Below are 21,460 nucleotides of genomic sequence, written 5' to 3' on the forward strand. Positions count from 1 at the left end.
AAAATATACTTATGCGCACAGAGATATTAAATTTCAAAAATATGATTTTGCCCTCACATTTTTAAAAGTATATACCGTTTCTTTAATTAGAAATATACACGTGTGGCCAACGACACCGTCCTGTATATCACCGCATTAGCAACAAAACTTTGTGCGCGTGGTAACATGGGATATCGTTGCAAAATGTGGCAAAATAGATATATTTTTGAAAAAAACAAAATAATGTAGTCCTGAAAAATTATGAGAAAAATAAGTATATTTTGAAATAAAAAAACAAGGAGCAGGTGAAAATTTTGATAGGGAGGGAGAGGGGAGGTTGAAACGGGTATGAACTATTAACGAGACGTGACTCCTGTGCTGAAGCTATGCTTACATTTGTAATTAAAAATAATTTATGAATAAAATATCTATATATATATATATATTCTTAGTCATATAAAAACAAATACTAAAAAGAAACATAATAAAATCTTAAAATTAACTCTAAATTTAACGTTAGATTTTTAATTTTGGCTTAGGGTTTGTTTAGTTTGCAATTTATTTTTACAAAAACATCACATCAAGTTTTTGAACACACATTTAAAGTATTAAACGTAGTCTAATTACAAAACAAATTTTAGATTTCGCCTGGAAACCGCGAGACGAATCTTTTGAGTCTAATTAATCCGTCATTAGCACATGTTGGTTACTGTAGCACTTATGGCTAATCATGCACTAATTTGTCTTAAAAAATTTGTCTCGCGCTTTCTTACCTAACTGTGCAATTAGTTTTTTGGTTCATTTATATTTAATGTTTTATTTAAATGTCTAAAGTTTCGAGATGTTTTAAGAGAAATCTAAACAAGCCAGACGCTACTGCTTGTCGCACTGTCCTGCTTTCTAGAAATGCCGACGGTTGGATCATTCTGTTCCAGGCTACCTACTCTGCGCTGCATCTCTTTCTTCTCCTCTGATTTCTCGCTCCTCATTTGTTTCTTTCTCTGTATTGGAAGGAGTGATTGATTCTACGGTATAAGGAGGCGGCTCTGTATTTTGCAGGAGCTGGCTCTTTCTTTTTGGAACTTTGTTCTTATAACAGTATTCTGGTTCGCTAGAACAGGTTTTATTTTGCCATGTGATGAGATGGCATCGTGATGCAACAAAAGTATATAGCAAAATTTTGATCTGGGTGATGTAAGAACAACTTTGTTTCTGGAAATAGAGGTGATCCCTCTTCTTTAAAGAAAACGGTATGAAAATGTGCTCTCTGTCCAAAAATACAAGTCTTGTTATATGATCTCTAACAAATCACTTTGTCTACGAAATTAACATGATATAAAATAACTTTTAAATATCAATATAGTGATATGACATGTGTTGCACTTAGCATGCATATTGGTAGTTCTATCAGTCAAAAGCTACTAAGGTTGACTTTTCTGGTAATACTATGCTTAGTAATCATAAAATTTTAATACCTTGGAAATATTATTGAGGTACTATCAGAATATACCACAAGTTAGCATTAAATACAAACAATGAAGTGCATGGCATTTTTCTGTACCTTAAAGTCTTAAAGACCAAAAGAAAACTCTAATGGGAAGAGTTCAGGATTCTGAGCGTAAAGTATGATGCCCTTGCTTTACATCCTACTACTTGGAGGTAATTGTTTGGCTTTTTTCCCTTTTTTTGGCAATTTACAAATAATAAATAATTTATGAATAAAACATTTTATATATATTCTTAGCGATTTAAAAGTAAAGACCAGAGAATAAACTTCGGTGAAAAAAGAGTTGGTTACTTGGTTTTAGGCAAAAGAGTTCCCTATTCGCAGTGCGTGTCAAGACAAGAGCTAGCAACATCAATAATTGAATAAATGAGATAGAGCATGTGCAGCAGAAATTTGAACTTATTCAAAGAAGGATTTTGAACTATCGAAGAACCGTGATAGAACATTGAACAAACATACCGCTGAAACTGGGTAGGCTTTTCTCCATATTGTTCCTGTGGAAGCCTTGCTGCTAGACCAGACTACATAGTTCTGATCTTAGACAGTACTTCAATTTGAACATGTCCTCTTGTTCGTTACGTCAAATGCTAATAGCACCGGAAGGTACAAACGTCAGCCTTTGATCCATTCTCGTATACAGAGGGCATATCCTCGGAATTCACGAAGGTCACTGATGAAGAAGTATTTGATTGCAATATGCAAGCTTATAACTAATGTTCAATAGTTTCAAGATACGCAAGATATCATCAACTAGTCTATTCTTTACTATAACTTTAAAGTAAACTTTTTAACATGCATAGACGATCTCACCCGCATAGCAAATCCTTGTGAAAGAAAATTGCTTTCGAGGGAATAAATATACCATGTGCTCCATTTCCTGCGGTCTCTCTTACACGCATGGCTTTCATGTTTTAGCAGATCAAGTGAATTGAGGTAGTCATGTGTTCCACATCAGGGCTGGGGAAAAAAGTATCAGGGTTGGGGAAAAGGAATTTCAAGATTTTCTCTATTATACTGTAACATATATCTATTTTTTGTTGTTTAGTTAAGTAAATGCAGTAAACCACTTTCTGCATTGAAGCTTCAAAAACGCCAATCACCAAGCCTTGCCAGCCAAATAGCAACGGGGTGAACGGCAAGAGAAAACAGTTTGGATGCCTGCACAGAACAAAACGAACAGCAACATGAGCAAGGACTAGAATCATCACTCGCAGAAGTTAAATCTCATCCATTATGTTGTAGGGAAGGCTAGCAAGTCAATTTACTACAAAAAGGCCAGCAGTTGCTGACAATACTTGGATGTGCATCACTGAGTCCATCCTATTGGCAGTCTCGTGAGACGTGCACGGCACTTATGCTGTCCAGTATGTGAAATGGAATGGACAAGGTGGGGCATTCATAATTTCTCATGTGTTTGTAAGAGAGAAGAAATCATAGGGTCACATGGAGGGGCCACCTAAAGCTATACTATAAGAGTAGATCTCATTGACTGGGTAGTGATATCAGATATTTAGATGTACAAAAAATTAGTACGTAATCTGATACTCCTAGGTAGGTAATCCCCCACCCAATGACACAAAAAAAGTATTATAAAAATATGTGCATCTAGAAAGTAGTGTTCTAACCTCTGAAGTTGATTCTTCTATGTTTCCGCTGTTGCCAATTATATATACCATAATCCGTTGACCTAATGGGAGACAAATACAGAAATTAGCTGCTGCATAGAAGGAAGCCATCAAGTCATCTATAGTAACTCGTTCTTAGAATAACTGCTACAGGTGATCAAGTAAAATGTTAATCATGAGACTACTTATGTTATAATAAAATGTTACATTATATTAAATTATGTTATATGCATTTTTTATGGCAGGAGGTCCATGAAAAACCTCAACATTTGAAGACAATTTTTCATGCAAAGTCTAATGCTCCACAGACAACCAAGTTGTGACTACTGTATCTGCGAGGTAATATTTGACACTGATCTTTCAGTTATGTTATAATAAAAAACTTAATATGAAGAGATTACCACAACTTCATGCTTGTTGGGCCTTCTCTTCCTCTAACAGTAAATGAATAATGGATCTGACAACTTCATTGTCAACAAAAGCTGCCATCTGAAATAAGACCATACAGCCAAGATAATTAGAAAAATACAAGTTGTGGCATATTGACTGTAAAGCTGTAAACTAGCCCGCATGTATTCTGTCAAGCAGCCTTTGCACAAAGCTTGAGGTGATACAAGTGAACCAGGCTTTTATTCAAAGCAAGATATACATTCTACTAACTTTGTTCCAATATATAAGTATTTCTAAGTTGTTTAACATAAACTAAAGAGATGTCAAAAGATTCTCTTTTAGTGGTTAATTTTTGAATTTTGAATTGATTAGATTCTCTTTCTAAGCATCTGATTGGCTCTGGAATAATTGGAATGATCAAAATCATGAAAATTAGTTAGAAATGTTTATATTGTGGTACAAAATTTGAATCCTAGAAATGCTTATATTTTAGAATGGATGGACTACATACAGTCACTCAGTCAGCCAATGAGATGAGGGAGAGCAATTATATGAGACACTACAGCAGCACAATATCCCATTTCATGAATAGGTGTTATTCCTTGTACGTTAGACAAGGGAGACACCATACCTCAGGCCTTCTTATCAATTCTTTCAGAACAGCATCAAGTGTTACACGAAGTTTTTTGAATAGGACAGCAGTCTGTGCAGCAGCTGTCAGCCTTAACCATCCATCTATGATAACCACTCCTGTCTGTGAAAAAAAAACATAGCCCCAGTGATTATGAATTGCTAAAGATACCATTTAATAGTTAACACACAAAAAATATATATGATAAGTTGGTAACCAACAGTTTGTAGAATGAGTTTCCCCTTAAATAAGAACACGAGAGGAAAGATTGTCCAATACCCTAAAATTGATTATTCGCATATATTATTCACAAAAACTAATAAAATCATTTCTGCTGACTAGTTTCTCCTTTGACAAGTGCGAATATCTAGCATGTGATGTAAGCACAAGAAAAGGCGCACGCACTACTCCAATAGAGAAATAAGAGGATGGCAGTTCAGTATCTTAAGCCTAATACTCTAGAATTGGAGTGAAACACAATACCTGATGTTGTATTACCATGGAACCACCAAACAGAAGGAGTGCATAGGGGGAAATGACACTAGTATCACGTAGAAACACCTTACTTGTCTCAACCTGCATATAGGGAACAGAGATAGAGAACCAAAAGTTTCAGAGATTGAAAAATACTGTTTTCTCCCTTCAGATCGCCATCATAAATACTTTCTTGTATGATACATTATTGCGCATTTCCACTAGTGTATCTTACGCAACATGATGATAACAATACAGTCAATTAATGTTTGAGTCAAAAGGATACCTTCTCAAGAAACACCAAAAATGGATATTGAGCAGCTTTCAAGCTGTGATTCATAGATGATGGGTGTATGTGAACTTCTCGTCGTCCATCATACCATCGAGGACGATCCTTTCCAGACAGAAAATCAGATGGCTTCCTGCCACCTAGAGCTCCTGGATCAACACCCTCTAAAGTAGCTGCAACATTAGGGTATAGACCTGCACATATGACTGACTGCAAAGGCCATATAAGTATTTTCCAGAAATGAACCATATTAGCGGCAAATTGAACTAAATGAAAGAACAGCTTATGTTACTAAAGGAAAACAAGCATTACAGTAGGATATTAATCTCATCAGCATGATCATATTTATTTTGTACTTTTGGTACATGTTAAAGAAACTGTCAATAAAAATGTTTAGTAATCATGTCATTACCTTAACAACTGAGGAGTAACGAGCACATAAGTTAAATGGAAGAGACATATTCGCAAACCAACTCTCAAGATTGTTTTTCCTCATTCCATCCACTGGTCTCTGCAAAATATTAGGATTAATTCACATTAGAAGATCGATTATGATGTCTGTCCCCATACAAAATACAAATAAAGAACTTTGGTGGCAGCAATTAGCAAGGAAAATACATGCCCCATTTAACTTAGGTACCCTTTAAGTTACCCAAAAAAAACTAACTTGCTCCTCAATTTTTTTTCCATTTTTAACATTATCCATCTCTTGCAGTCTTCATCATGCAGATTTGACCATTGCTTTCATAACTTTGCATTGGTAGAAATTAGTCGAATTGTGACATATGGGAGTCATTTTATTCACCAATATAGTCATATGGTTGTCACTAAGGTGCTAAGAGCTATAGAGACCTATATTTCCAACTACAACGCTATATGTATTCCAGCATTTAGCTGTCCAATATGTAAGGATTATATATTGCTAGCCGTCATACTTAGTGTGTAGGACAAAAGGAAAAGAGGTACAAAATTCACATGGACCATCCAAGTGATTCATGTCACTGTTACGACTTAGTCAACTGAATAAAGTGTACAGCATGATATAGGTCTGCATTCTCAGAGGAAAGATGAGGTGATATTACCCACGATTCTCAATAATGAAAAGACATACCAGGATATCTTTAGAAATATCCAAAAGTCCAATGTCTGCTAATAATGTCCCATACTGTAGTCGCATGTCTCTGAAAGGGTAAAACTTTGATGAACAAACAGTTATTGTGAAATTTAGTTAGCTTTTATATTTCATTCTAAATATGAACAAACTTTAGGAACATTGGTTGCCTGTAGGCAGTTGCTGAACCAACTCTAGGAAATCTGGAGAAAAATAGAAAACTTAAGCACCTAAATTTGAGTCTTAACAATGGTTGCAACTATAGAATCAGTAGTCACTGCAGAACAGTTATTTGCTTCTTGCAACAATACACACATAGGAGGAACCTACCGACCTAAACTTTGAGTGTTTCTAAGTTCCTACACTTACTTTAAGACCGTAGGACTTGAAGTTAAGTCTGGCATTTTTTCAAAGCTGTTAACTGAAATTCATATAGGCCCTTAAAAATCTTATTATTTTGCATCAGGCTTTTGTATAAAGTATAAACCGAGAAGTCCAACCTGACCATATACATCACTGTACTGTTTAAGTAGAATGAACGGCAAAACTGATGGGCAGATCTAGCTCCATTCTGCAATTGAAAATCATCATATTAGAAATCCTTGGCACTGTTTTTTTTCTTTTACAGCCTGGTACTCCATCTTTTCTAAAATATGTGGCCTCCTTGTTTTGTAAAGTCGATATTTAAAAATTGAGTAATAATTGAGCTAACAATATATGTGTTTCGTCTCATGCATGTAGTACCATTACATTCATATTTGAAAATATGTTCATATGACGTCAGTTTCATAGTTGTTGATAATATACTATAAAAGAAACTAATGGTCAAAGAATAAGATTGAAAACCATGTAGAAAGCTAATATTTCGAATGGAGGGAGTATCTACTTAAAACCCACTCTGATAGTGGTCTACTATTAATGAACTACTAAGTGCACATGAACACATAAGAAATGTATCTAGTGTCAGAGAATTGTATTTGAGTACATCAAATAAGTTTATGACCTCTCTTAATATCCGGGACCACTTATTGTATGCAATAACCATTAACAGGTGATCAGATTCTTTATTGTCTTCTGTAGATGCAGACCCATCAAGGTTCTCATTCATCAATGAAGCCTTTGCCTTCTCCACATTTTGCTTCTGCATTAATAATGAAACAAGGTCATGATAGTACATATCCAGATTACATAAATTATTGACCAATAATCTCATAATACCTCATCTTTTGGAGAGATGAATGGGGATTTATAACTCAGAAAAGCAGCAACAGAAAGAATGGGTGATAAGCAGCCAAAGATAGCACCATAGAGCATCATCTGCAGTTGCATGGGAAGACAAATCAAAGCAACACACTAGATAGGTACAATACAAATTTATAGGTGCTCTACAAATCGATGGAACAAAATAACAATTACTATCATTATTTGTTAATAACATGCAGAAACTATTAAATTTTATGAAACCTGAATTTCTGTATAGTACTATAGTACCGTTGGGAATGCTCAAGTGGCCACAGATATGAAAAGTAAGTGAAAAAACTATTACAGTTAGTCAGTTACAGAGGTGTGAAAAAAATACCAGCATTGCCTACAGAAATTATTGTGCATTCTTCTGCACCAGACTTAAGTACAGAAAATGTAGGAAATAAAGCAATATACTGGACGCATTCCAAAGGGACATGAAGAATATAATATACTTCACTAAAGTTTATGTTCCATTTTCCTTGAAACTGGAGTATAAATCTGGCTATAGGGTAGAGCCTGAAGGATCTTGTGAATAGGCAAATGTAGTGAAGATTAAAGATGTAATTAAGGAATGGCAAGAGAAAAGGTATTTCATCTGAAAGAAAATATGTAAGACTATAAAAGTTAGGGATAAGAGGGTTGTCTTTGTTTGCATGCAGATTGCATAAAAGAACCAACATTAACAATTAAATGCGCTACTTTGCTGTTTAACAAGACAAACAAAAAACTCCAAATGTGAGGTTGGGTATGTCGATGATCCAGATGGGTAGTAAATATATAGGGCGGCAAATAAGAAGCAAAGATCGATGGTATGCAAGAGACAGTGATTAGTCAAGTTCAGCCTCTCAATATGAGATAATACCCTACTCTTGTTATACGTGGATTATTTGTGGAAAACAGAGCGCAATGAATATGTTGCATAATCTGCTATGTCGTGATCCCTCAAGGACACCCTTGCCTCCCCTTATATACCGGGGACAGGGTTACAAGAGATAGAGACCTAATCAGATACGACTAAGCCTAACTGACTCCTACCCAACTGGTTAAACCCGGACATAGAATACTAATCCTTGCCATATCCCTAATCAGTTATGGCCTAGCATCTAGCTTTACATCTTCCTTTACAATTTGGAACCCCCTTCACTATGCGAATAGGTTAAGTACACGGGTATACCCCTTATCCGGGTATCCCACAACAACCCCCGAAGTCCTACATAGCCGCGCAAATCACCCTTGTAGATTCTTGATGATCGAGAATATCTTCACGCAACATATTGGACATCTCCCAAGTGCATTCTCTTCAAAATTGTAGAGGTTGTGAAGGGCTCCGCGAAAAAGAAAATTAAAACTTAGTGCACCTATTAGGTATAGCCTCGACTCTATGCTCAAACAGAAACAATTATACATAGAGTCAAATAAAACTATCAAAAAAAAACAAAACTTAGGTGCATCGAGTAGATGCACCTAATAGGTGTAGCCCCCAATTCTATGCTTAAATGAGAAACAATTAAATATAGAATCTTATCGAGATATACAACCCAAGGCATCCTCAGAATATTGAGTAACCCCAGCCCGAGCGACACTCCCGAGTGCTCACAAAAACCCGAGTGGTTCCAACCCGAGCGGTACTCTCCCGAGTACTCTCAAAACTGAGGTGTTTTAGGACGCAAATTGCATCTAAATATCTGAAACAGATAATCAAAAGACTATCTTGCCCAAGAAAAACGCCAAAAGACAATCCAAAGATTGATCCGAATGGTAATTTACCCGAGTACCCCGGACCCCACTTAGATTGGGCACATACACAACAGTATTTGTGTGCCTAGGGTATGTCCATCCGTCAACTGCATTTTCAAAAGAAACCAACAGCCCATTTTATGGGCATAGCGTTAGTACCCTAATGGGAGAAATTACAATCTCTATGTTCGTTAAGCAAATCCTAAAAATCGCAACGTTCCCAACAACATGAAGTGCGCCATCACCATGCCTAAGAAACAGCTCGCAAGGCTCAAAAGGGACGCAATTACAATTAGTCGACGCATGCATTTGACCCACAAATATATCTCTACCTCATTAAAGCCCAACGACCCATTTAGGCTACAACTATATTATCATCCTCTCCACTGCCGCTTCGTCTTCCACCTCCAGCCTCTCTCTTGCATACTGTGCTCACCAATCTCCTGTGCCCAAATGTCCATTTGTCGCCAACCAAAGCTCATCACTACTCCAACCCACTCACCAGCGCCCTCACTGCCTCCAATCAATCCATCATCCTCACCAATGGCAGCCCCCCTTGGTGCATGGCAGATCTACACCAACACAGAGCAAAACCTGAAGATGATGACATGATTAGGGTCGATTCCTGGCAAGGAGCTCCTCGGATATCGCTCTGCAACAGGTGAAGAGTTTCCAACCCCTAAGTCCGATGAGGATGTTTTTGAATCCTTCTTTGAGTGCAGGTTAGGCCTGCCAACATCTTCACTTTGTAGGGGTCTTAGATTTCTATAGCATAGAACTGCATCATCTAAATCCCAACTATTCACTATCAAATCATTGTCTTCATATATATCTGTGAAAGATTCCTTGGAATCCCTCCTCATTTCAACCTTTTTCGCCATCTATTCACTATCAAACCACAGTTGGGTCGCCTTAAACCTTCTGTAGTCGAGGGCGTCGGCATCCAACTCTAGGAGGGTTGCAAAAAGAATCGGTTCACCCTCCCATGAAGACCTCCCTCAAGGGATAGCACTCGGGTTGGTTCTATTGCAATAACCTAAACACCTCTCTTCCTGCTTTTAACAGCCATGCTCCAGTTGTCCAGGAGTCATGGTCCTCTTCCCGCTGCGGATGAAATGCCCTACATTCAAGCCTTACTCAAGCTCATTGCCGACCTCAATTCGAAACCCCTGTCCCTATACGAATACGTACGGTACATGGGTATACCCCTTATCTGGGTACCCACAGGATACAACAATCTATCTTTTCTTATTCGGAAATATAAAAGTTATATAATTTTAATCCTCTGACTATATTTAGCGATTGCCACACAGCCATGCACAAACAAATGCTAGCTACCGGCAACATACCAGCTAGACACTATGCTGAATGGAATGCATTAAATATATATGTCATGTTTAATGAATGAGCCAACAAAATACATTTTAGCCACACCTTTCCAATCAAAACATCGACTGGCAATTTGGCCAAATGATAGCCAAGAGGTGATAATTCCTCGTGTCCTTCAAATGCTCCAACCTAGACACGACACCAGACAGTATAAAGTTTGGTTAATAACTACAAAAGGAGATGCCAAAAGTGTCTCTGCTACTTATGTGCACTCTTGACATGGCTAGATTTATATGAAAAAAAAAGGCAGAATAGAACCTGATATAACAATTCAATAGCAGAGGAGATGGCTTCTTCTTTAGGGGGCTCTATGGCCTGAAACAATACAGTGTGAAATATGATTGCTTAGCGTCACAATTTCACAGCTGACACAAACAGAAAGCACAACTTCTGGTCAAACAAAAAAAAAGGAAAGCAGAGACTGCATCAACAAATGATGCTGCACAAACATATTCAGAATTTCACAGGTGCATAACTGCTCATACAATCTTATAGAGGTCTTGCAAGGTTGCATAGATGAATGTGAAGAAAATGGGAAAAAATAAGTTGTGAAGAGAAGATAAAATATACCTTTAAAAGAAACGATTTTATGCCACCCAGATGAAGTGATTTTATTTGCAAACACAGTTCAGTTAATGGCATCCGCAGCATCTCAGGCACCTTCAAGCATAACATACAGAAATATCAACGCATGATGGTTACAGATATTGCTTAGGACAATTATAGTTGTCAACATGTCATCAGGAAGACTATTAACATAAATATAGTTCAATTCCGTAAACCAAACTCATTTTTTGGATATGTTACAAATATTAAAGTATGGAATCTTGGCCACAGAATTTGGATTCTAGTATCTTTATATAAAGAACCTGAAATGGGCGCATCATTTTTTCAAAACGATGCCGAGTATACAAGCAGAAACACAACCCAGGCTTCACACGACCAGCCCGTCCTCGTCTCTGTTTTGCATTTGCACGAGAAATCCAATCTTCTACTATGCTTGACATTTTCTGCAAAAAAAACATTATAAAATAACAGCTTCTATTAGATATATTTTGAGATGATTTGTCAATACTATCAAAAAATCTAGGCTGAGCTCATGGGCGCAATAAATGAATATCATAACTATGGGTTAAAAAAGTCCAACCCATGAGCTCACAATGTAGCCTAGTAGTAACCCACAACAAATAATGCCCAGTTGCCAACGATCAAGCATTTTTATTTGAACTTTCAAAAGGAACTTTTGTTCACATAGAATCCAAGCATGTCAGTTCAATCAGAATTTAACTCACAAGATTTTAAATAACTGAATAGTCAATTTTAGGGCAAAGGCATCCAGTAAATAGAATTTTGTAAAGAAAACCACACACTACTAGTAAAAAAACTAAAGTTTTGATGATGACAGACCTAAGGGTAAATCTTCACGGAAGCCAGTAATATGTTTGATGGAGATGCAATTTTTACAAGATCCACTATGACAGAAAAAGACAGGACCAGAGCCCAAAAGATTCTAACATACACGACTTAGTTTGTACAGAGAAGCAGTACACATTTAACCAAATGGACAGGTTCATCAAGGATGGCTTTGTTAAAATGCATCATCCAGTTAAGAAACATACAAATCATGGGGTGTGATTTCTTTGGAAAAGGTCAAACGACATATTTGCAAACAAAAAATAATTTATGAATAAAACTTTTATATATATGTTCTTAGCGATCTAAAAGCTAAGGCTGAAAAATAAACTATGATGAAAAAAACCTAAAATCAACTTCATATTTAAGGTTCAAAATTCAAATTTTGGCTTATAAGCAGAAGCGAAAAGATGAGGGTGAAAAAGGGATAATATTCCAGGGAAAGGACTGTGCAAGTGCTATATCTGTGATCTTTCAAATTTACAGGCATAAACAAGAGAAAAGTGACCTTCTGTGGGTTATAGCGGTTCTGCTTGTGCTTTCCAGTATCAACCACATAGATTACATCATCAATTGTAATGCTGGTCTCTGCTATGTCTGTGGCAACAATAACCTGCAGTGTCATGTAGCATAGTAGTAGTAGTAGTAGTAAGTAATAAGAAACTAAGTGCTCAGTAGTTCCTAGTCTCCTAGATCAAGATAATCACCTTACGAATGCTTTCTGGTGGTGACTGGAACACCTTCCTTTGATCGGTGGGTGCAAGTAATGAATGCAAAGGAAGAATCCAATCAGATGATTCCCTTCCAAATCTAACTGAGGCAGATAATCTATCAATCAACATATCAATCTCTGCAACTCCCTGAGGAGAATCACAGATAAAAAAAAACGGTGATCCATATTGCAAGGTGTCCATTAAGAAATGAAGCATTAAACCAGTGGGACACCCTGAACTTACAGGAAGAAAAACTAGAACTGCGCCAGGGGGGCAGTTCTCATCAATATAGCATATCAAGTCTTCCAATAGATCAAAATCAATCACATCTTCGTTTAAGAGTTTCTGTGGTAGCAACAGAAAATATTTAGTTGGCCAAAACCATATTTCAAATGAGAGCAGAACTTTTGGATTGGGCACAAAATTTACCAGATTTTGGTTGGTCCTTTCGCTGTATGACTGATAGCAATCAGTTCTATAATGAGGATTAACATAATCTTCAGAAAGCACCGACTCATCCCCCCATGAGGATAAAACAAGATTCTTCTTTCCTCGCCGATTATTCACTGTGCTACTAGCATTCTTCCACTGGAGCAGAATGAAAAACAAAAATTCAGCATACAGCAGAACACAAATATCATGGTTGCCAAATGACCATCTGGCTAGCTCTGATGATATCAACAACACATGACAGTTATGGAATCTATGGTAAAAATGTGTATCATACACATCCACTAAAACAATCTCAAGTTCCAAATAGAAAAGCTTACCTTTGGAGATATCTTATCAAGTCCTTAATTCATGTTGGGACATTAATATATGGAAAACAAGTTGCGTCGCGTGTTCATGACTATGCAAAATTGTTGTAATAAAATACAGGTAAAAGATCAACAGAAAATATCGATACATGATATGACCCTAAGACATATTTCATCAAAATATAATGAGGACAAGGGAGTGCTCAACAGATCTAGTAATCCAGAGGGAACAGTAAAAGTCACATGGCAGCTGTTGCAGGGTATAAACTTCATTATGAATGAGTAATGAGTAAGGTAAACCTTTTCTCCATGCTGTTGAAAGTATGCTCCTGATGCAGGAGAATCCAAAGCAAGACAGTACTCCATTTTCTCATAAACATCCTCAAGGAAGTGGGTTGAAACTGGATGAGTTCTCCCTTCAACATTAATTACAGGGCAATCTCCGAAATACCGAGAAAATAGGCTGGAATCAACAGTAGCAGACCTGAAGATAAAGTGCATGGGGAAGTAAACATTAGACTCTCCTGATTATCAATGAAGGAAATAAAATTACAACTGAAAAGAAATAAAATGGAAACAAGAAATTGATTTTACATGAGAATAACTTTCAGCTTTCTTCCTGGTTGATTAGAACGTTTCTCAACAAGACTCTTAAGAACAGTCAGCAGGAAGTCACCCTGAAAACTGGGAAATCAGGATCACTCATGGACTTCCTCTACCATAGAAACAAAAGAAAACAAATCATTATGTAATATGGAAAGGGAAAGAACACAGAAATGTACATACCAAAATAGTGCGTTCGTGTACTTCATCTACTACAACATGAGTAACATCACTTAAATCATTGCTCCCCTGAAATAAGCATGAGCAACTATCATCACATGACTTGAGAAACAAGTAGAGAGATGTTACAAAGTTTTATATGCAATAAAAATATTGCACAAAGCCAAACTATGGTTAGCATGAGAACACTACTTACAGATAATTTCCTAAGGAGGATACCAGTGGTACAGAACAGAAGCTTTGTCCTTTCATTCCTAAAACAGTAGAAAGAACCCAAATTATCAGAACAAAGTTGAATACATCATAGTGATCTTTAATGCAAAAATAAGAAAGTTTTCACATATATAATGTGAATATGAGAACGACCAAATACCGAGCACTGTCAAGACGAACTTGATATCCAACCAAAGAATCCTTAGAGCCAGGCGAAGATTCACACCGCTCATTAGACACCCTTTCAGCCACTGAAATGGCCTACAATAAGTAATCTACCAAGTTATATTCAACAATCTAGATCTGTTCAATCAAATAAAAGCTGGGTGATCATATAAAAAGGATATCTATCATACCACCAGATGATGTCATTGTAATACAACACTATGATATTGTAGTGATAAATTTATGATCTCAGAAGTGATTTAAGATGCTGCGCTAGAAAAATAAAGAAAAGATCAAGGTCTGCACTGTTGATCATACCGCTATCCTCCGGGGTTGTGTGCAAACTATGTTGCAGTAACCACCAAGCTCAGATTCAATCATATCATCCAAAATAAACTGTGGCACCTGCAAATCAAGTAATGAACGATAAATAATCATGTAACATTCCATGCTTCTGGAAAGATCAGAAATAACCTATACAAACTGGTGTTGTATCACATCCAGTACTAAATATCTTTCTACATATTCAAGGAATATATGCAAACATAATTTTGTACCAATAGCAGCTTAAATATCTATCAGTAAACAATAGAAGCTAACTGGCTGGGGGTGAAGAATATGACAAGATCAATTCATTAACACTTAACACATTCTGTTGAATACGTCAAGCATGGCCCCATATATCCCAGACTATTGCACTCAATTAGTCAGAGTTTGTTTGAACAAACAAGGTAGAATTATCCAGTCATTAAGGGAAACGACAGATCCAATGTCCAGAGATCCTAGATCAAGTTTGGCAAGTGGGAGTTTCAGAGCTACTTGGCTTCAAAGTATAGGAAACCACGACTACTATCAGACTTGTGATGGCAAGTCTTGTGCAGCAGATAATATGCTATTTCTCATGCTTCACCATCACCAATAATATAAACATTATAATTTCAGGGAGCAAAATGAAAACTAAATGGATTCAACGGGAGAGGATATGGGGGGATGGGGGGATTATTCGAAACTATATTTTTTAAGGTTAGGAAGGTACCTGAGTTGTTTTCCCACATCCTGTTTCTCCGCTAACAACAACTACATCATTCTCTTTCAGTAACTGTAGAAAATGATCTTTGAGTTTAGAAATTGGTAGAGAAGCTCTTGCTTCCAGCATTTTCTGAATACAAAGGTGAGCAAATGAATATATTGTTACAAAGAGTCAAAGACAAAAGGAAAGGTACAAAATCAGAAGAACAATTTTAATAGAATGTGCATTCACTCATACCAAATAGCTCGAGTCCTTCATTTTATTTTGTAGCTGTTTTTTCAACATTCTGCTTTCTGCCTGCTCTGGAGATCTTGATCCTAATCATAGAAAAGCCACATTAGATATCCTGACAAGAAGGGAAAAACTATAAAAACAGCATAGAGTACATTCATTTTATCACTATTCAGTTGGAAAAAAATATATTAAAAGAAAAGGAAAGATAAAACATGAATATCTCGGAGAAATAATGAGAACGAAATAAATGTATGTTGTGAGCAAGATAGACAAAGCAAGATTCCACATGGAAATAGATCTAAGAGGTGTTATACTGCTATGGAAATAGATTCTACATACAAGAAACCACAGTGGTGAAAAGAACGTTGATGGAATGGAGAAGATAGGTCTGTTATCAGCGACAGGTTAAAAGGTCATGGAAAATAAAAATGGTCACCGTCCAAATCATGATTGCTTCACACAATAATCGAGGCAAAAAACTGAAATGATGACATCCAAAACTTACCTGTACGATTCACTAAATAAGTCTCTTTCTTCTCATGGACAGAATAGCTTTCCTCAATACTCCTAGAATCAACAGATGTAGCACCATTTGAAGCATCTCCAACTTGATGTGGAGTTGTATTTGTATCCATATCCAACAACATATCCACAAAACCAGCTCTTCGGTTATCCTCGGTATCCATAACCCTTGAAGATGATGACGATAACTCCCCTGGTTATTTGCCAAAACCATGTAATATACAGCCCAAAGGCCCCAACAAATCAATTCATCAGAGAAGAAAACAAGATCAATTTATCTAACCTTCTTGCCATCTTAAAACAAGCGATGCATATGGTTCAATAAGCAATGGACGCAATGAAAGATCAGCAAAAAATTGATATAGAGCAAAAGCCGCCACTCTGTTTTGTGCTTCCTGTTGACCAATTAAGCAAATGTTTATTGCTCACAAATACAATTCTAGACAATGAATGACAATATGTCTATACTTTACTAAGTTGTAATGAAATCAGAATAATTAATACTAACAAGCATGAAAAGTATAACTGAAGAAATACGGCTAAATATGTAGTGGAAATGAGAGAATAGCTTCCTGTACAGATTGGAATGCACTATCATATTCATATCCATCCAATCTGCATAGGGGATTGATTCAAACTAACAGAATTCAGGCAATGTGCCATCTTCTAATAATTTGATGTTATTGCAAAGATCTTTAGGCACTTCAGATGGATAGCATAGTCCATGGAGCCATTGGCATCCAAAAAATATGAAATGTTGCATTTCTCATAAAAAAAACACAGATTGTTTTCTTTTTAATATTGAAGGCATTATTAGACAGTAACAGAGTGATTAAATAGGTCATCAACACTAAATTACTAACCTCAACAGATACATATTCTTTATCTTGTTCAGGTAACTCAACTTTAGTCAAGCCTCCTGCCTTCCGACTTTTACCACGACCAGTAGAGCCACGCAATACATTAACAGCATATATGAATTTACGATCCTTTTCAGATATTTTACTGTATTTTGGCGCTTCCCAACCAAGTTTCTGACAAAATTTTTGCAGAACAGCTTTTGGCATTTTACCAGAATCTCCCTGCAGAGCACAATAAATAGTTGAGGCAAATGCATAACAGCATAACCATACATGTCAGAGATTAAACAGCTTTGCTGGTTCATTGTTTATTTAGCAATATTTCAAATTGTTATATTCTGCCCATTGCCCAAACAATGGATATCCACGAGTAGCGTTACAAATGAGATATGCTAGCTGTCTTCTCTTGTCACTGTAACTACTGCAGTAATCTAAACTGAAACTTGAATGGTAAAACTATAGTAGTTCTATGCAGCTTTTAGGGGGCAAGCTATCCATAACAAGACAAGAGCATGGGACATTGGAGCACATAAAGGCCACTGCAACTATCCTACGCAACAAGGTCTAGCTCCAAGCAAACTGAGAGAAGCAACGAGGTGAATGCAAATGCATCTTGCTTGACATGTATAGTTCAAGCCTATCCGTCAATAACCAAGACGAAACACCTCCAAAATTCTAAACATAAATATGACAAAAGGTGGGGCATTATGATCACAGTAAGCTAGCAAAGGTAAAGAAAGATGTTTCATTAATATAAAATGGTGTAAGTGAACATGACCTTCTTCCATATATCATCTATGTTTCCAAGAAGATGCCCATAACCATCATGTGATAATTTCTCTAATTTTTGCTGTTTTAATATATCTGGAGCCACTGCTTCCCAAGCAGAAGAGTCTTCAAAAAACAGGTTATCAAGTTCTACTTCCTCTTCTTCTGCCTCCTTTGTGCTAGTTTCATCAACATCCTTGGAAATTCTTTTGTCCAAATTGGATCCTTCGTCCATATGGACAGGACTCTCACATTTCTTCCCAGTTGCGCCAGAGTCAACTTGACCACCCTCAACATTTGCAATATCAGCATTTAGTGTCTTATCTGAACTGCTGAGAACTTCCTTTGAGTTTCCAGAGGATGATTTCTCTTGTTTACCTGAAAACAAATGAACTAGCACACATAATATGAACCTGCTTGAACTACGTATAAGCATTGAGAACTTAAGTCATAACTACTATATAAGAGAAATGTCATATAAAATTTATATACTTCAACAAATACTATGCATACCCTTCTTCTTTTGCCTACTTGGCTTTGCTTCAACAGTTGCAAAACTTGGTGAGAAGTGATCTTCCCATGTGTAGGAATCATTAGAATTTACATCATCTTCCTAACATCAGCAGCATCAAAAGAAATATTTGCACCAATATTAATTAAACAGGGGACAAATAAAATAAGAGATATGCTATGAATAAGCTTAATCTTGAAGATTAAAGGAGCGTCATCCAATTCATAGTGAATTTAAATGTATAATATGTTTATCATTAACTTTAAACAGTATTCAGTACATTAGAATATTTCAGTCACAAATGTAATTAGGTATCATTATAATTACGTTCACAACATAATACAATGTTTACAAACATATTACTGCAAAAATAAATATTCAAAACTGCACATTTGAGATTATTTTAATTAGTAATGAGTTAAAAATATTTAAATCAGTACTAGATAGAGAGAGTCCCAAAGTATTACTATCTTGTGTTACCAACTTGATATTCAAACAATACAAGATATTATCAAGAAGTGAGTGAAAATAGATTACTTATTCGATAAAGCAAAATTGAACAAGACAGAAAATTATGCAGTCCTTCAAAGAGTATCAATATTTGATGCAGCAATCCAAGGGATGAAATTGCTTGTTTGAACATCAGTCATCTATACCTCCTCTTGTTGTTCCATGTACTGCCGAATCCATGCAGCTTGAGATGATCGCCCATCATCCAATGTCAAATCTTCTTCTCGCCGTCTGCTAACTCTAATTTCCAACCCCTCAGTGCTCCCCTGCACCTCCTCTGACTGACGACTCTGTGGCACCCAATTGTCTTTTGCTGTCGATACTACCTTAACTGAACCCTCTGTCCCTAAAAGCCCTAGAAGAGTAATGGATCACCAATTTAAGTTTCAAACCAATTCATTCCTCAGTGAGAAAACATAACAATAAGCACAACAACCCTGCAGTTCATGGGTTGCACACGTGCAGAACCTAAAATGCAGATAAATGCAATGCAAATACAAATGCGGCATTTGCAAGGTACTATTTTAAAGTTGGAAACAGTAAGCACGGGCCATTGTGTGCGCAGAAGCATATATTACAATTTCATGCATATGAACACACAAATACACCGATGCTGGCAAATGCAGATACAAAAATGGCAGAGTTCCAAGTTCAACCAGAAATGTGATTACATGCTAACACAGTATCCACCATTGCGGATCACTAAACCCTAAACCCCAAACCACGTACCTGCCCCTGAAGAGGAAGCGGTGCCACTGGAGAACTTGAGGGGGAGCTCGTCGCCGGGCAGATTAAAGCACAGCCAGTCCAACGCCGACTCGAACGTAGCCGAATCCTGCCCCCAAAAAAATAAACCCCAAACCATCAACAACAAAGCAACCAATTCGATCGCACGGCGATGTTCAACGATTGCTTGGCGGCACGAACCGATAGTGCGGAGAGCGCCTGCTCGATTGGCGCGGAGGAGAAGCCCTCGAGGGCGAGCTTGTCGTACACCCCGCGCAGCCGCCGCGCCTTCAGCTCCCTCGACTCGGCACGCGCCGCCGCGGGAGCATCGGATGGGGCTGGAGCCTGTGCGTCGGTCGCTCCGGAGTTGATGAGGAGCCGCCGGAGGCGGCGCTCGTTCTCCGACGAGATCTGGAGGCGCGGCGCGGTGGCGGCGGCGGCGGCTGCGGCCGAGGAGGACGACGACGACGACGACGATGTGGAGGAGTGCTTGGGCTTCTGCTTCTGCTTCGGCGCCTGCTGCTTCTTCTTAGGCGCCATTTCGCCTCGCCGAGCTCGAGCTCGAGCTCCGCCGCCCGATCGTCTCCGGCGACGGCGAATTTGGCTACGGCCTACGGGGAGGGGAGTTTCCGGAACACCGGGACACCCTATGGTAGGTGGGCCCGTGGTGAATTCGGCCACGTGCACTGTTCTGCTTGCGCAGATAAGTACTCGCGGGCCCGCACAACGACACGAAACACGCCTTCTAGACACGAAAGCGTAATCGACTCTGCCGCATTGTGCTTTCGCATATAGTTGCACGCCTCACACACAACGGAGCATGCCTTTCTGGGCCAGATTGTGTATTCCACCTTATTGGGCTTCTGCTGGCCCAGTGATCCCCTACGTTTTTTTGGCGGAATAAGTCCACTTGAGATCTCTCGCCTTACCGTCTAGTCTGTTTCCATCCTTAGACCGTAAAACCGGATATAACCGGTGCCCTAAACTATCAAAACCGGTGTAAAAGAGACCCCTCGGCGGTTTTGACTGACATGGCGCCTATATGGCTAGTTTGACTAGGCTTCCGTCCTATGTGGCATTGACATGACGCTACGTGGCAATTATATATCAGAAAAACAGTGGGCCCACCTGTCAGCTACACATAAAAAATGATTTAAAAATAGCAAGCCCATGTGGGCCCATAGTCAGCTACCCAAAAGAAATAAATATGGTGGGCCCACGTTGACCCCACATGTCATTCCTTCTCCTCTCAGCTGATAGGTGGGCCCACTGTTTTTCTAATATATAATTGCCACGTAAGCATCATGTCAATGCTACGCAGGACGGAGACCTAGTCAAACTAGCCATATAGACGCCAAGTCAGCGAAAACCGCCTTCAAAACCACCGAGGGATTTTTTTTTTGCCGGTTTTGATAGTTCAGGGACCGATTGTATCTAGTTTTACGGTCTAAGGACGAAAAAGTGACTAAACGATAAGTTGAGGGACCTCAAGTGGACTTATTCCTTTCTTTAGCAGAGCATCTCCAATAGCATGCCTAAAATTTACTCTCTTTAAATTTTAATTTAGTCATTTATATGAAAATATTTTATCTTCATATTACACCTCAACAGACCCTCCATCGTAACTCCCCGACTCCTAACGGCTAGTTAATATTATCTAATTTTAAAAACTACAGCATCTCCAATAGATATTTTATGTTCACTCCCTATTTAAATGTGGGTCCATCTCTATGGAACTAATAGATAGACATCTAGTTTGGTGAAGGAAGACTTGATAGATTGGTTATCGAGGAGGCAAATTTAGCCATTCAAATGGCATGGTGTGATGATGAGTTATATAGTAGTTTCTCAGATGCCGTTTTTCAATATAATTGCTA

The 21,460-nt window shown here is 37.8% G+C and overlaps 1 protein-coding gene across 1 annotated transcript; it reads right to left on the minus strand.

Moving 5' to 3' along the window:
* Positions 1-2,207: 2,207 nt before the first annotated feature.
* On the minus strand, positions 2,208-20,123 carry LOC102713262 (DExH-box ATP-dependent RNA helicase DExH7, chloroplastic-like). Its single transcript, XM_015836657.2, has 35 exons — positions 19,785-20,123; positions 19,587-19,692; positions 19,004-19,212; positions 18,350-18,449; positions 17,847-18,214; positions 17,072-17,290; positions 16,492-16,603; positions 16,192-16,401; positions 15,690-15,769; positions 15,459-15,581; positions 14,741-14,827; positions 14,418-14,518; positions 14,241-14,298; positions 14,048-14,113; positions 13,856-13,938; positions 13,562-13,745; positions 12,933-13,091; positions 12,747-12,848; positions 12,498-12,650; positions 12,299-12,403; positions 11,247-11,387; positions 10,948-11,037; positions 10,636-10,692; positions 10,423-10,506; positions 7,225-7,323; positions 7,010-7,147; positions 6,507-6,577; positions 6,007-6,076; positions 5,308-5,406; positions 4,893-5,105; positions 4,616-4,708; positions 4,133-4,255; positions 3,513-3,600; positions 3,112-3,173; positions 2,208-2,644 (listed from the first exon to the last, which is right to left on the minus strand). Exons 1-33 carry the CDS (start codon positions 20,121-20,123, stop codon positions 3,520-3,522), a joined length of 4,323 nt encoding a protein of 1,440 aa, XP_015692143.2. The 3' UTR covers positions 2,208-2,644; positions 3,112-3,173; positions 3,513-3,519.
* Between the last annotated feature and the right edge of the window lie 1,337 nt (positions 20,124-21,460).

Source organism: Oryza brachyantha, chromosome 4 (assembly GCF_000231095.2).
Source record: "Oryza brachyantha chromosome 4, ObraRS2, whole genome shotgun sequence".
NCBI classification, from domain to species: domain Eukaryota; kingdom Viridiplantae; phylum Streptophyta; class Magnoliopsida; order Poales; family Poaceae; genus Oryza; species Oryza brachyantha.